At 36.8% G+C, this 17,319-nt stretch overlaps 1 protein-coding gene across 1 annotated transcript; it reads right to left on the bottom strand.

Annotated features, from left to right (window-relative positions):
- Positions 1 to 653: 653 nt before the first annotated feature.
- Positions 654 to 16,874, bottom strand: rhocb (ras homolog family member Cb). Its single transcript, XM_056772664.1, has 5 exons — positions 16,715 to 16,874; positions 3,603 to 3,760; positions 3,082 to 3,202; positions 2,801 to 2,931; positions 654 to 1,432 (listed from the first exon to the last, which is right to left on the bottom strand). Exons 2-5 carry the CDS (start codon positions 3,756 to 3,758, stop codon positions 1,259 to 1,261), a joined length of 582 nt encoding a protein of 193 aa, XP_056628642.1. The 5' UTR covers positions 3,759 to 3,760; positions 16,715 to 16,874; the 3' UTR covers positions 654 to 1,258.
- Between the last annotated feature and the right edge of the window lie 445 nt (positions 16,875 to 17,319).

Genomic DNA, 17,319 nt, shown 5'->3' with positions numbered 1-17,319 from the left:
GACCAACATATGAAGTAAATACAGCCTGACAACAAAACTGTTCTTATGAGTGTCTTTCAGGATTTTGATACATTGTTCCGATTATGCTTCATTTTAACTGGACATGTTTGAGAGGAAACTAACGATTGTAGTTTGTAGCTCGGACAAATCCGAGTGAGCGTCTATATCCGTCATTATGGTAAAACACGTCATCAGAGCGCCTATTACTTTATTAACGCCATTAGAGAAACTGCGCTATTAGAGCTTTTCATTATCAGTAGTGTCTTTCTGTAAAGATCCCTTCAAGCGGTCTGTAGATATCAGGCTAATGTATAAAATAAATAAGTTTCATCTTATGAATTTGTTTTACTGATAAATTTTCATATACAAGTTACTTCAATGCATTTATACTTTTTAAAGTAAGTTACATTTTTGCATTCAAAGTAAACAAATGAAAAAACACTTTAGTTTACTTATGGAAGTTGTGGTTAAACATTTCTCACCATAGTTACTGTAGGTTAACCATGAAATATGTAATAATTTTGATGCAAAGTCCTACATATTACATACCCAAATAAACTATTTTTTGTCAGAACCCCTATTAAATTATGTATTTCTTTTAGTCATCATTCAGAATCGTAAAAGAATCGGAATCTCTATTTGAAACAAAAGAATCGGGATCCTCAATTTATTCAGAATCGTGCAGCTCTACCAGAGACCGAGCCAAAATGATTATTTTGTGTTTGAAACACAAGCACATACACACACAGTGAACTAATTCAGTCAACACTTCGTGTAAATTTACTACAGGCCCACTAAACTCATATTGAAACACCTGTTGGATGAAGTCCCAAAATCAGCCTTTACAAACACAGACACTTTAAATGAATGATAAATGTATTCTTATTTTTGTTCCAAATGTATTAGACATTTTTAACGTAGTTCACAGAGCATCATATACAGAGGTATAGAGTTACTAAACCAGAACAGAGAGAGACGGAGATTTATGTACAAATACAAAATTAATCAATCAGTCTTTCTCGCTGAGAAGAAAAAAGATATGCTGGTGAAAAGAAAAAAGAGAGCAATAAAATGGCAGGGTGGAGAGGTATTGACACACACTTGGTTCTCTATAAATATTTTTTCTGTCATCCACACCCTACTTGCGAGAAACGTGGTGAACGGTACGAGGAGGCAGATGGCTGAATAAAGGTTTCTCCTTGGGTCGTGTGTCACTTGTAGGAAGGTGGATGGAGGTGTGTGCGTTTCAGCGTGTGGCTCAGATGAGCAGACAGCCTCCCCTCTTCTTGCGCTTGCGAACCTGCAGCGCCGCCCTGGTGGCCATTTCAAACACCTCCCGCACTCCATCCTTAGTTTTTGCCGAACACTCCAGATATCCGAAAGCGCTGATCCTGTTTGCCATGTCACGCCCCTCCTCAGCTTTTACAGGTTCCTAAAACATACATGAACACACACAGAGCTTCAGTCAGAATCTGTAAACAAGACTGAAGAACTGAAGGAAGATTGCAAGTCTGTGGGAAAAGTTTGGGAAACCTAGTACTCTATATTAGAAACTTCACTCCTGTACTGACACTAAATGTACTGACATTTATTCAAAGAAGAAGTTGATTACAAAGCCATTATAAAAAATATCTTATAAAAAAATCACATAAAGGGGAACAAAATACCGTTATAAGCTGAGCTAGGTACTACAGACTTCATGCTATTCTCTTAAATAATAACCAGTACAGAGACTGTCATCATACAATCTGAATCAGTCATGTGACCTGCATTCCTGAAGAGATAAAATCAAGGATTCAGCTCAATGAGAATTCCTAGACAATAACAACACTGCAACAAATGTCTGCAATGATAATAAGCCTTAAATGGTGTCCTAACACCTATAGCACCCAAAGATTTCTACAAACCCATTACTTGTGTGTAAAATTAAAGCAATCCAATAGAATGATAGAATATCACATTTATGTTTGTTAAATGTATATCAAATGATCAAATGTGGTATTTTTTTCCCATAAGCAAAGAAAATATATTTTCCAATATATTAACTGTATATAATAAATATTTTAATATATATTTTTGAAAATACATGGAATAATACACTGCTTTCTATTAAATTATATAGAACAATACATAAGAATTTATGCTTTTATTATATTTATAAACAGAAGCAATTGCGTTCAATATGAAAATGTTTTAATATTTTGCATTAAACTTTCAGTATATTCCAATATTATATTCCCATTTCTTCACTAATATATAATGAATTATGAAACTAATGGGTACCAGTCAAAAAGAAGGACAATGATCTTGACCAATGCTTTTTAAATTGTTATTTATAATTATTTTACTAAACAAGTAGTTGCACTTAAAATAAAATCTAGTTGCACTTCAAATACAAAAAAATGCTGCTCTCTCTCTTTCTCTTTTAAATGTACACGGACACCCTTCATTATGATGCAAAGGGCCAGTTGTATCGCCACAGGAAACAGCTGCATCTTCATTTTTAGCTTTCAGACAGGAAGTGACTCAAGTGTCCTGTTTGTTAAAGGAATAGTTCACCCAAACCTATACCATACACAACAATTGAAAAGGACTTAAATTGTCGGTTTTTCATCTTCAGAAAACTTTAAATACAGAGAGAAGCGTGAAATGTCCTTCATTGTAGTAGCACGGAAATGTACAACCAGTGGATTCAAAACTTAAAGAAAATTAAGTAAATAAAATATTGACAGACAGTTTAATTTGAATAATTCAACTAAAGTCATCTGCCGTGCCTAACAACTACACAAACTGTCCACACCTGTTTCATCTTTATCAGTTCCCTGCGTGTGTGTTCATCGTTCCGAAGGTCCTTTTTATTGCCCACCAGGATGATGGGAACATTGGGACAGAAATGTTTTACTTCTGGTGTCCACTTCTCTGGAATATTTTCTGCGAGGGCCAAGAACATAATTTAAATGAAAGCATCCAAACAACATTATTATTTTTTTCGTTAAAAGTCTTTTGCTATTTTATTCTATTTTTCATTGACTGTTATGCAAGGATGAACCTGTGTGTGTGTAGTGTAAAGTTCTCACATACCCAAGCTATCTGGACTGTCTATAGAAAAGCACATGAGAATAACATCTGTGTCTGGATATGACAATGGCCTCAACCGGTCATAGTCTTCCTGACCAGCTGTGTCCCATAGAGCCAGCTCCACCTGAGATAGAGAGAGGTATTGTTCAGTATTGTTTCAGACAAAAGTATTTCTCTGGACTCCGAGTGGTCAAAGTCAGTGGACATAAATAAATCATAATTTATAAACTTGAGGCTATTTATAGGCATAACTGCATTCTGGACTGTTCTGGACATGATTCGACCACTTAAGACGTAAAAACCATCTCCATCTTTTACCCACACTGCAATATTGTTAGCTGCTTTCAGAGCATGAGAGGACAGGGAGACCATCCCAAACGGGACACTGGAACAAACAACAATTTCCTGTTTGACTGTGTCTCTATGACAGCAGCAGACCAGCTCTCACAATAACAAAAAAGTTTAGCTGATCAAGGCGGCCACAAATTTGGGTAAATAAACTTTAAAAAGACAACTCAACTGACCTGTTTGCTATCCACCTCGATGTCAGCAATGTAGTTTTCAAACACTGTGGGCACATAGACCTCAGGGAACTGATCTTTACTGAACACAATAAGCAGACATGTCTTCCCACAGGCTCCATCTCCCACAATCACCAGCTTCTTACGGATAGCTGCCATCACTAGAGAGAGAAAGACACAAACATAAGAAGAGGTGAGAATCACGTTCACAAAGCAGTTTATTTCACATAAATGAGCCCTGCGGTGTGACAGACAAGGCAGCCAACAATGTATTGAAGCAGAAACTCCAAGAATAATTTTTATATAATAATGTTTTTAGGCAAAAATCTAAATGGTGAAAAGGACTTAAGAGACCTAAAAACTGCGCATGACTCTGGGATGAGAATGCATATTTTGTTTTAAACCATATTTGGGAGCATTTTCTAAGTCATGTCCATACAGACAAAAACAGCAAGTGTGAAAGTATGGAACAAAAACTTTCCTCTCCCACCCTTTTCCTATTTTTCCCGCAACTTGGAGAATGAAATAAGGACGCGATGGCCTCAAAATGTCAGTGCGGGGAAGATAGAGTAGACACTGCCACAGTTTTCTTAAAATAGTGCCAATCTGACCAGCTATCCCCTTTTAAAGAGGACACACACATATGGGACAGCAAAGCGGCTTTGCAGTAGCCACCTCGAAGAAAGCAGACACATTGTAAGCCTGACTAACTAATAGAGCTTAAACCATTATGACAATAAACAGAAGAGAATTCATGTATGAGAGGAATCCCTTAAAATAATCAACCAAGGTTTAACAACAGTGACCATAGTTTTAGGGTTTTATTTGGAGTAAATACATAGAAACCACACATTTACTATGGTTTTACCATAGTTTTACCTACAAATCAGGGTAAAACTAATGGTAATAAATCAGCAAAGATATGGTTACTTCACCTTTACTTAAAAAGAACATGTTTTATTATCTATAACTGGGCACTAAAAGTAGTATGCTTTTTGGACCATGGCAATGTTTTTATTCCCCTTTTCAACATGACAGGTATCAACAAGTAACTTTTAAATCACATGCATGATGATTAATGAATTATAATCAATATCCATTGCTATGGTAAAAACAAATTATAAATTTATAAATTTTGTATTATCAAATGTCCGAAAAATAAGACCACCAACCAACAAAATGGATGTTCGAGCATTGTGGAATTTATTAGAATTTTATTTCACCCAAAAAACTAATTTTTAAGATCATAACTTAAAATATGTATTATTTATCAGGGGGGGGGCCCACAGCGATACACACCCAACACAAAGGGGGAACCCATACAACAAAAACCTCTGAGAACCACTGTCAGTGCCATAACATAGTATCTGATCATATAGTAACGCAATACTGCCACATTAATTAGGTCTCTCATACGATGCTGTCTGGGCAATTGGGTAAGAGGGCCACAAAAAATAGTCATCCGAATCGGTCTTCAGATGTCACGCAAAAAGTGAAGCTCGAAAAAAAGAACACATTCAGAAAGAGAAAACGTGAAGCAGGTCAGCGCTATTCTTAGATGTGCATCCCTGGAGAGAGAAATATGTTCTTGGTGACGACAGCCTAGTTTTTCACATGCATTAATCTTTATTACCAATACAGTACTGCTCTGAACACTACTGGCTTTTGGAAACTGTTAAGGAGAACTAATTTTCCATCCAATGAGAAGTATTTATGAACTGTAATATGAAAGATGTATACACAATTCATTTAAAATCATACTCCATATTTTCAGCAATTATCTGACAGGGTGCATGCTGGGAATTTTCCACCTCTTCTTGCTTCTGGGAATTCCGTCCCCTGTCTGACTACACAGTGCAGAACGTATCGTCATCCCCTGGAGGTAGGAAGAAAAGAAACTCATTTCCTGTCCCGAAAACTCCCTTCCTGTTCACAAGCAGGCTCTAAAAACCATTACCTCCATGAAGTTGGTGGAGATTGCAGCCATCCTAAGTCCTACAGTAGCCTCTTATACAAAACACTCGAAATATAGTCAACACTGGCTCAGAGGACTTGTAATCACAAACAGAATGATTTCTTCATGCATTTCGACAGATGGTTATACAAAATACACTACTTTCTGCATATCTGTACCACACACACACATTTAGATTAGAATCAATATGTCAAACACTGGAGTGAACCTGCATTGAAACAGTACGACTTAATCAGCTTTATTATGATTGATAAGAATCTATAATCGCTGGATACAACCCAGATATGGAAAATGAATGAGATTTAAATTGGATTCAGGAAAATGGTTCCGTTTTAAAGATTTCCAGTAGGGATCACACGATAATTGAGTCCAGTCCATCATGACAGCCTTCCTCTCCGAGCCCATCATAGAAATGACAAACGCACACCTATAGCTCACTAAACAGGGCCCAGGAGAGCTGGTCCTGCTGACACTCCAAATGATTTTAATTGACCTTGAGCCAGAGAAGCTTTGAAGTGATGGCTCTCTATTAGGACTGTATTAGGACATATTGCCCGAATATTCACAATATTTCCACAATTCTTATGATGGCAACAAAACGTTGTGAATGTGTTTTGTAATGTTTAGCATGTGATTTGTTGTAGTTTAGTGATTGAAACTTCATAAGTAAAAACACAGTTTGTTTAATTTTAGTGAATCAGTTCAAACTGCTAGTTTTATTGTTGCCACTAGACTTCTTATATTCACGGAGGGGACATTATAATGTTCACATCCACTTACTCTCTAGTTATCGAACACAACAGTTGGGCACATGAGAAAAATTATCCAGTGCCAAATGTGATGCCTACTGGCTTGGTTCCTGTGCGTATCCAGGAAGTAACAAGTGAAGTGAAAACTCAGAGCGTGACCGGAGTACCATGCAAATATATGATGCCTGCAGTGGAAGCTGTCTGGGGATGCAGACAAGCGATATAATCATTCTGTGGCATTGCGTCTTTTTCTGTCCTTCTTTACATATGGCTATAACATTACGTGATTCAATTACAAGTGGAGAACAAGGACAGACTGGCACTTTCTGATCAGATTCCATCAACTGGTCTACAGCTTTTGTACCTACACACATCACTGTATTGCAGTGTGTCATCCCTTTTTAAAGCCAGACCAAGTTAAATGAGTACATCATAATATGTGGGGACACAACAGGACGGACCACTACTGTTCCTATAGCTCAACCGGTGGAGCATGGAGCTAGCAACAGCAAAGTCATGGGTTCGATTTCCAGATGACACACAATTTGATAACGTGTGTTCCTTTAATGCAAGTCATTGGATAACGTGACTGTAAATGAACAGTATAAACTCAATGTAGCTATAAGTAGGGCTGGGTATAGATTCTGCTGTTGGTTGTGAACTGTGTAGATAAGAAAATAGCCAAACTACACTGGTCTCCAATCTAGATATTCTTGGTTGTTAAAATGAAAATGTATAGATGAAAACCTTATAAATTAGAAGCTTATGTTCCTGTTTAGCTACATTATAAAAATAAGGATTATTTTCAACTAAAACTTAAGACAATTAAAAACGAAAAAACTAGGCTTTATTGATAAATCTTGCATTAGAAATTGCCTTAAATTAAAATAATATAAATATTTAAGTTAATTCAAAATAGTAAATAAAAACTTAAATTACTTTAAATTAAAATTGTAAGTTATATTTGCATTTTAGGGGTTTTAAACATTTGATGACAATGATAATGATAATGACGTTTTTTTAATGTGCTGTATAAGTTCACTTAAAACAACATACTGTATAATACAAAAACAAATCAAATTGATGGTACCATGAAGCACATTTTACAACGTAGTGTATGCATGCACATGATCAGGATGGCATCAGCTCAGCCTAATTTTGAGCCAGGAAAAACCCAGTAGATTTAATACAAATCATATAGATATTTCTAAAAAAGATCAGTAAACATCAGATTACAATGGTGAATTTAAAAATTAAATTAAGAGCTATAAACAATTAAACATGTATGTTAAACTTGAAACACATTTGGGTATATTGAAAGAGAACCGTCGCATAAACAGAACAGGTTATTTTGCATTTACAAAACAGGATAACAAACTAAATTTCACAAAATTAGCTGTAAAGAAAGGCTGCAATCATATGAACCGCTGCCTTTTATGTGAAGGTGATGTAAAATTCAATGACACACCTGCATCTGCAATGTTAAATAAGCAACAAATGAACGATATGCTCCCTGTTGTAACATCCACCCGTTGTAAAAAGGAAATTATAAAACGTTCAGTTCTGGTCCTTGATTCTGATTGGCTGAGCCGATTTCTAAGCTGGCTGACCGCATTTTTTGCCCTAAACATCATTTTATTCACTTTGTTTTATGAAACCTTGCTAGCCAAATGGAACAACAGTTTTATAAAAGCAATAAGCCATGTGAAGTAGTCGGCTACAGTGCATTATTTAACAGCTAAGGGCATTGTGGCACGATACGAAACCCACTGCTTCTATGGGCTTATTGCTTAAGTGATCTAGTGGAAAGTAGTAGCAAATAGCAATAACATTCATGTTAATGAATGTTTAGTGCTTCCGGAAATATGAAAGAAAATGATTCAAGGCCTTTTAGGAATGGATATCTAATCAACAGCATTTTTGAAAGCAATTAATCAATTTTTCATTTTTTTTTGCCCAGCCCTAGCTATAAGCATCCCTTATCACCAAATAGACTGGCAGGATCAATTTGGAAAAGTGGACCAATTTCAGCAGTTTTGCAATAGATTACCAAGGACTGATGTTGCCAGTTGTAAACCTGTAATACATACACTGACAAAGTTATACTTCTTCAGATAGATTTTCAATGCACTATATCAGAGAAATATACCTACATCACTCAGTAAGAACACTTCAAAAGATGAAACTCTCATCAGGAACTCTGACTGAAGCATCAAAACAAGCTAGAGCAGGTTGGAAGGAGTAAATTAGCTATAAGCCTTCATTAAATAAGGGCCATCAATTCACAACTAATCTCACAATTAATGATCTGTAGAGATTACGAAGGGATCCATGGAGACTTTGGACCCTTAGACAAATACACACATGCACACATACACACTTATCCTTGTCTGACTACATCTAAATTGCCATTAAAGGGAAAGTTCAGCCAAAAACCAATCTGCTTTTATCATGTGCGTATAATGCGTCACAGATTGACAGTGTCAGTCCCCATTCACTTCAATTATATAGAACAAAACATTATTTGCATCTCTCAAAATTTCCAGGAAGTAAAAGGGGTTGTAAATTACATCATGAGGGTGAATAAATGGTGACGGAATCTTTCTTTTTGGGTGAGGTATAGCTTTAATTAGTGGTGTAGTGGTGCCTGGAGAAGTGGGTACGCTGTTAATTTATGCCCCCATTGTAAAAGCGGCCCAGCAAAGGATGAACGCCTCGGTGTTATAAAGTAGCCAGGGTTCCACCGTGGCTTCAATCCTGGCCTACAGGCTATATGAAGAGACAGCGTTTTATAGTTTACATGACTGAATTTTACAGTTGCTGATGCCGGCCAAGCGCGCCCACAGTAAGCCACACCACGGGCACGCCCATATACCTGTGCATACCCTCCACTACACAAGTGGGTTACCGCAATGCCGACTGATAAAGAAGTAGGTATACGCCGTATACCTGCGTATACCCTTGTCTACACCACTGGCTTTAATGATTTCACCTAGCTTGGACAGTTTTACATCAGCCAAAATAAATGTCAGACAAAAGTTAATCGAATTTGACAAGACAAGGAGAAGCTCGCTATAAAATTTCATGATAATTGACTCACCCACACATCATATAAGCCCTCTGGGTGTTTATTTGTTCTGTCAAAAACAAATTGAGGCTTAAGTGAAACGCTTACGTCACGGCATTAGCTCGAGGCAAAACAAAGGGAAAACTGGAGGGGGCCAATAAAACCAGCATGGATTCGGCTACATAAGGAGTTAAAAATTGCATCTTATTGTGTTTTTTAGTACCACAATCGACAGAATACAGTCTCCAGTTTGAAATTTTAACACAAACCTGCTGCCATTGCCAAAATAAAACACTAACGACAGCTGAAGTTAAACACAATAAAACTAGCGGACTGAACAGAAACGATCATCAAAAATGCTTGCGTTTCACTTTATAACATTTGAGATAAAAATAACTGTCTTTTGTTGGTATGTGGATTATATGATTTGTGTATGTGTCTAAGAACATCTCACGTATGCCCAAATTAGAAATTGGGATACAAGGTTATTTTTCACGTAGCGTTAACTTTGAAAGCATAGACAGCTAGCTAATAGAGACAGCTAGCTAACTTTGTTCCCTTACATGTTAAAATTAAATCAGATTTTTTACAAGTCGTTGTCAAAAAGCAAGCAAACAAAATGTGCAACCTTGCATTAGTAATGCATCAAGGGGATCTTTCTGCCTCCATCTAAGCTCTGTTCGCAAAAACTCCTCACAATGTGCACTAACAGTAAATACAGTTTAGACATTGTGTATACCTTTTCACGTGTGACCCTTCCAACGTGATAACAGTACATGAAGTCGTGGACACATACATACATCCTTGTCTGCTTACGTCTAAATTGCCATTAAAGGAAAAGTTCAGCGAAAAGTCAAACTGCTTTTATCATGTGCGCCAAACATGAGGCACTCCAAGGCAGTGGAAGCCGTGTATTTAAAAAGTATAATCTTTTAGTTTTCTTGGATAAATAATTTCCCTAGACAACACCCTTTTTCATCGGCTGGAGTCATGTAGAGCCTTTTAAAGCTGCAATGAAAATTTGGACCATAATCAACAGCCCCCCGTTTAAGTGCAATATATGGATAAGAACCCCTGAAAGCGTTCCTCAAAATCTTCCATCCTGTTAGGTCAGCCTCATTCCTGGCCAGTTAAAGTTTCTCCACAGATTTCTTGTCTGCAAGTTTCTTATCTTTTTCTTCCCCTTTCTTGCTTTTTGATTGAAACGTTGAACCGCTTTTAGATAAGGTGCATCTCACCTTGTGTTTCTCTGTTAGGTGCTGGTCTGAATCACCAAACAGAGACAGAAGGTTTCCACTGTCAGTCTGGCAAGCAACACATAGCCAAGTTTGGTTGCTGAAAAGTGACAAATGTTTGGAAAGCTTCATGGGCGAAAACTCGAAAAATTTAATCTATTCAGCCTTTCGTTCAAAAGAAAAGAGCTTACATAAACATCCACTACAAAAGTAAATGTATGTAGTTTATATATTTTTAATGCACTTGTTTATGTCACCCTACTGTTTATAACTGAAACGAGAAGTATCCCCATTCAAGACATTGAACAGGAAGATTTTGAATATACATACATACAATTAAAGGACAAATAAAATGGCTAACAATGACTCACAGAACATGTAAACACATATAGCTAATTTAACACAAGGTTGTTTTTACTGCTGCTCTAGTAATTAAAAACCATAATCTTAAAGGAAACTAGGTAGTTATTAATACTGATCTTGGAACATCCTCTGTATAGTCTAACGTAACCTTGGCACTTACCTAAAAATAGACAAAAGACAAAAAACTGCACTGAGGTCAGTAGATAAAAGCTGTGCAGAGGTGATTAGACTGTGCGGAATGCTCTCGGGTTCCTAATTTGGACACATGCTGGGCAGGTTAAGAATGCTTCAGCAACTATAACACCATTGAGAATGTGTGTTTGTGTAGATAGTGCTTGCTACTGAGACAGGAATAAAAGCTATCCTGATGCTTCTGTTTGAAGATTTGGTGACAGTCCAATTATTCTCTATGTTAAAGGTGGTGTGTGTCTTCTTTTCATAGTTAAACTTTAAATGTCAAATGTAGGTAGCGTTATTTTATATAGAATTGTATATAAAGGCAATGTCAATTATTTTTAACAGTATAGTTTAAACAATTAGAGAAATCAATATTTAGCATACACCAACTACAATCACATAATCACCCTATATTGTGTCTCAACAATTGTTATTACCCAACACTCAAAAACTCATAAAACAATCATAAACTACACTATACACGCATCCAAAACATTCATTTATTGGGTCATTCTCACAAAACCACTGAAACATCATGGCAGTAAAGATTTTAATTATAAAACAAAAAATTGGGTAACACAAAATGGATCATCATATAAATTATTTTATGTTTGATAATATAGTATATTGCTGACATTTTTCTGCTGAAATTCTCATTACTGTAATGCGTCCTAATTTGTCCGAGTGCATTATATGTTGTTACTCAAAACAAAGCTAAATTCAAATACATAATAAAAACAATTGGATGCTTTACTAGATGATTTTCAAATGACAAAAAATTCTTTACAGAATATTTATGTATAATAAAATAAAGAAATTGTTGTGTATCCAAGTGTCCATGACTGATGTTCTCATCCCCCGTAACATTTTTAAAAGACACAAAGATATTTACATTGTGTTTGATTTCATGTGAAGAAACACATCTACCAGTACCTTTCAAATGCAGGTTAATGGGTGAACAGATTACTTCATATTTCTGTAGTTAAAAGCTTCTTATTCTCTTGTCATGCTGCGGTACTTTGCTTTTTTCTCATTCTCATAACCAGCAAAGATAGCTTTTCCACATTTAAAAAAATGTAACAAGTAAGATTTTCTATTAAAATATGCTTCACTCATTTCTTATTATGTATGATTAATAAAAACTTCCTTAGGCATAGCAAAACAAGCTATGGGACTAACAGTTTTAAATGAGAATTATTTAGGCCTTAAATTGTGTTAAACTTTCTTTAATTTTTTTTATTAATGCAAGTCATACCTTGTTTTTAATAAATAAAAAAGAAATTTGTTATTGCCAGTGTTTTTAAGAAAATCGCGAGTGACATATTGATATCCAAGATTTAGTGAGAAATAACAGTTACCGTATATCAGCAACAAGAAATCAATGTTTAATCTCTACTCCAGTAAGCCAAATAATCAATAATTACCAGAAACAACTCTCATTAATTACATTCCATAAGAGACAGCTATTCTACAGCCATCGATGAGGAAACGTTTTGTGGACCGTTGTCTCACCAGTGCAAGATGTGACACAATGTGTGTGTGTGTTTGTTGTGCAACGCCAGATGAGGAACCTGATAGACCACTTGCCTAAACACAATCACAGCAACACTTGCTGAAGATCATCAGATTGCTACGGCAACAGTTTTCTAACAGGATTCATTGACCCCGCGGGTGATAGCCAATCAACAGCAAACACAACTCACTCTAAACCACACACAACTGCCTCACGGTTCTGCAGCGCATCCTCAGATCGGATTCTCCACACAGCAGAACAGAGAAGTGCACAGAAGATTAAACTCTAATTTAAGAGCACCCTGGGGCCGCGCTGGTGTTATGTTTCCTTATCACACTGAGAAAGGAAACATTTTCAGTTTAACAGACACTGAGGGGAGCAAAACACACAAACAAATTATAGCAAATTTAACTTCCTAAACATTTAAAATTCCTTTTCTTAAATATGCAATAACAAACGCAATTTCTGCCAATTTCATATTAACCCTGAATACCTACAGTATACAGTGGTATTGCATACTTTGTATCTTCGAAGAGTATTTAGTTTGATCAAATTGATAAAAAACAGATACAGCTGTATGATTATTTTCGGAAAAATAAGAGCGCCTGGAGGCATGCGGGAGGGGTTTACGGAACTATAGCATGAGCACACAACAATACATCATCGCATTGATTCACTATAAGTTTGTGTTGTTTACATTATGCATACGATTAACACGCCGATTACCAACAAAACACAGACATGTGACTTTAGTTGACTTACCGCGTGTGGTTCATGTCTGGCTGCGACCATGCCATCTGTCAGTTTCAAATCTCTAAATCCAGCATTATATCCACTGTTTATATGGCATTCATCACTGGAATGCAGTGAGCAAACAAACTTGGGAGGGGAACTTTTCAATAATTTCATATTCAAATATTGGTGCTCATTATTGTTTGTTTAAGTTAATAAAGACCTATTTTTCACAATTTCATATCAAGCATTTCATTGTCTACAAATATTCATGACAAATTAATATTATACCCAGTATCTAGGTTCAAAATAAAAAATACATTTGCACAAGTTGCACAACAATTGCACAACAATTCTGAATCTGTATCTGATTTCAGCTTTTTAATGAAATTCAAGTAAAATACTAAAAACTACTGGAATTTTTTAGAGATTCGCCATGAACCGGTTGAAAATTCATTATAATATGTGACGATTCAAGTCGGTAGAGATGTTAAATGAATTGCGATACATGTTTACAATAAAGAAATGCTCTAGACAAATAACACAGATACTACGTTTCACAATCAATCTACAAATAAAAATATTTTTGTTAAAAGCCAATTCTGTAAGTATACCATAAAATAATGTGAAAAGTGGCAACTTAAATTTATTACTAAGCAAACTTACAGAAAATATTACTAAGCAAACTTACGAGATCACTCCTTCTAACACAGTGATCTCTGATTCAGCATGTTTCTTCAGTTTCATCGACCACATAAACTGAACCAGCATGTCACAGTCCTACATTACCAGCAACAGAAGTGAACTCTTTTCGTCTCTCTTAACTGTGTATAAATCTACTTTCGTTCTCTGCTGACTCAGCATGCTACTGAAACGGTCTAAGACACCATTGCTAGCTCAAAGTTTCCCCAAAGTTGAATAACATTATGAATTCGAAAGTCCTTAAAGAACAAGTAAAGATGACTCATCTTTGCTCTTTACATCTGTACAGGTTGTGTAGGTGTTTATTGTACTCTCAGCCTAGTGAAGCTTTATAAAAAAAACTCAAATCATCTCCAAATGACATGCCACAGTCCTAGCCTTAACAGAGCAAAACAGACAGATTTCTCTAAACTAGAAGGATGAAAACAGCAGAAGTGTCTGACCTACTTCTACTTTGTTCTCATTCCTAGAGAGAGGACAGCAGATGAGAGAAAGAGGGAGTCCTAATTAAAGTCTTGACTCTTTTACCCTTGTTCTAATATGACGGGTTGAGCATCAAAGAATCAACATCAAAACATCATTTATGGTTTATTAATGGTCACTCAAAATCATTTTAGAGAGAAAAGGCAATGGTAGCAATAGCTTTTGCGTTCTGTCGGTTTATTACATCAATGGGATCTGTCATCATTTACTCACCCTCATGTTATTTCATACCTGTATAAATGACTTTGATGAACACAGAAAAAGAGATTTGGAAGATTGTTAGCAATTTTCAGTTCTGGAACATCATTGACTACCCTAGTAGGTAGAAGTGGTAGTCAAAGGTGCCCCAAAACTATTTGTTTTCCTAAATTCTTCAAAAAAAATCTCCTTTTTTCTACCATGGTAATGTCTGATGAAAAAGAACTGAAAATTGTTTACATTATTTCAAATATCATTATTTGTGTTCAACAGAACAAAGAAATGTATACAGACTGGAAACAACCTAAGACAGAATTTTCATTTTAGGGTGAACTATCCCTTTAAGCTTGTCTAGACAACCATCCATCTGTGCATTTAAACCATTTCCGACTCTAAAACTGATTCTCCTGCTTCTCAGTATGGTGGTGTTTGGGGATCCAGCCGTACTGCATCTGACCTATGTGATCTCATTAAAATCATCCATAGTTACTGATTTCATAGCCAGGTCAGTCTCTCTTTCTCTGTAAATTGAAGTCTGAATCAAACAGGATTTACTAAATTAGGTGTATAAAAAGTAAATGTGTATATAAAGTATATAAAGCATCCTGAATGTTGTTTATGATATTTGAGTGGCCTAGTCTCCACTACAGCATTTAGGCCTGCCTCTGAATCAATACAGTGTGCCTCACTATGATGTTGGGACAGTGAACTGAAAAATAGCCCAGATATCGACCTGCACATCTACAGTATAGTCACAGTGTTGTGTCTTTGAGCCCACACCTGTTGGCACTGCTGAGGTGACACTCTGAGACAGGCTCATAAAGAATGAGCAGTGATATTCTCCACCTCAGTGTAAGGACATCACAAACACATTTGTGAGAAAGTCAAAAAATGGCATTAAGCTACAACAGAGATGGGCCGTGAACTTTCAACGGACCTACTGGATCTCAAAATCAAAAGTAACCTATGTTGGGCTTCCCCAAAACGTTGTTTAGGAAGGCAGCCCATGTTTGTAGATGCTACCAGTAAGGTGTGCCGATCAAAGCATTTTCATTTTTCCTTTTGTATATGCCAGTATGCATGTTTTTATGTATTTCTCTAGGCTTAAGTAAAGTGACAGTTCACAGAAAAAAATCTGTCATCATTTAGAAAGAGCAGCTCGGAAATTCCTGCTGAAATGTGGCCTCTTCCTTCCCAAATACGGGTAGGGGTTTCCTATAGAAACTGCTTCAAACACAAACACATGGATTCCTGTCTAACAGGTTCTCAACCGTACAAACATATCGCTTTCAGTAGGCTACAATATGTCTCTAATCTGTTTGTTTCGGTCCTAAATATATTATAAATAAAGTATATCAGCAGCGCACTCAAATGTCTAACGTGAACCCGCACGAAACTGTAGCGATAGAGAAATCCGAGACTTCACCAACACGAGCTCAAAGTTGCTTGTGAATATTTCGAGGTGGGGTCCAAGTTTCATAATTGAACAGTCATCTGTATAAACGCACATATTAGCAGGTTACAATGTAACATTCACCACTCCGAATGGATCCACGAACTTATAGCCCTAAAAACAAGGCGGTGAGAGGTGTTCAACAGGGGTGTTGTCTCACCTCACACTCCCATGACAAATCTAATGCGCGGCCAAAAACAAACACCTCAATCTATCCGTAAAAACAGGTGGTGATTAAAACTTTCAGATTTCCATTCAAATGAGCCACAATCAAAATCTACTAGCGTACGTTTCCCACGCTTTCTAAGAAAACCGTCAAGTTGTTGATCTTCCTAAAATACGCTTTTCTCAAGCCAACACCTACTTTTCTCCCTGGCGTGCGCGTGATAAGACCTGGAAAGGTTTCTGCGTGTTCAAACAGCCCATAAAAACTAGCGCAAAATTGGAGGGTTTTCGAAAGGGTCTTACCTTCCGATCAAAGTGAAGTTTCGGTGATTAAGGTTTCGTTTTTGCTTGGCGCAGTGTGTTCAACTGTGTGGCTGGCCGTGGAGAAGCGGAGCGCTGCCGTTAGATCCTCCCACAGATCGCGGACACGGGCTGCTGGTGTTTCTTGTGCCCGAGCGCTATTGGTTCGGAGGGAGGAGCTGTCCGTTACAGTCGACCATAGCTCCGCCCACACCGCCGTTGAAACAGAATGACATCATCGGCACGGGCGGCGGCCGGGGGGGGGGGGGGGGTCTTGAATTCCAACTGCACCACAGCGAGAGAGTTTGTGATGCAGACAACTAATCGTTTATCAGGATTTGGGGGGGTGATTTACGAGAGATGGTGGTTTATAGTTCACATGCAAATTATTTCTTAAAGAACTTCTTATCGAGGATGTTTATAAAATCAAACACAGGCCTTAAATAGCCCCATGGCTTAGTTTTTGACACGATTTGGGATGGGTAGCTAGTCCAAGTCAACTAGTGAGTTATTAGAAATTCTAAGTATTTAATTTATTCATTTATTTTATTGTTGCATAGAGTCATTTTCACAGTCTTACTGCCAACATTCTCAAAATCACTCTAACC

Source organism: Triplophysa dalaica, chromosome 18 (genome assembly GCF_015846415.1).
Source record: "Triplophysa dalaica isolate WHDGS20190420 chromosome 18, ASM1584641v1, whole genome shotgun sequence".
Taxonomy (NCBI): Eukaryota; Metazoa; Chordata; class Actinopteri; order Cypriniformes; family Nemacheilidae; genus Triplophysa; species Triplophysa dalaica.
This window is presented reverse-complemented; position numbering and strand designations above follow the sequence as displayed.

Bases quoted from the DNA above. Each gene is read 5' to 3' on its own strand.
- rhocb (XM_056772664.1), bottom strand. From the start codon at position 3,758: ATGGCAGCTATCCGTAAGAAGCTGGTGATTGTGGGAGATGGAGCCTGT. The intron at 2,932-3,081 runs GTATGTGAGAAC...TGGCCCTCGCAG, and splicing joins AGACAGTCCAGATAGCTTGG to AAAATATTCCAGAGAAGTGG. The intron at 1,433-2,800 runs GTGTGGACAGTT...TGTATGTTTTAG, and splicing joins AACTGATAAAGATGAAACAG to GAACCTGTAAAAGCTGAGGA.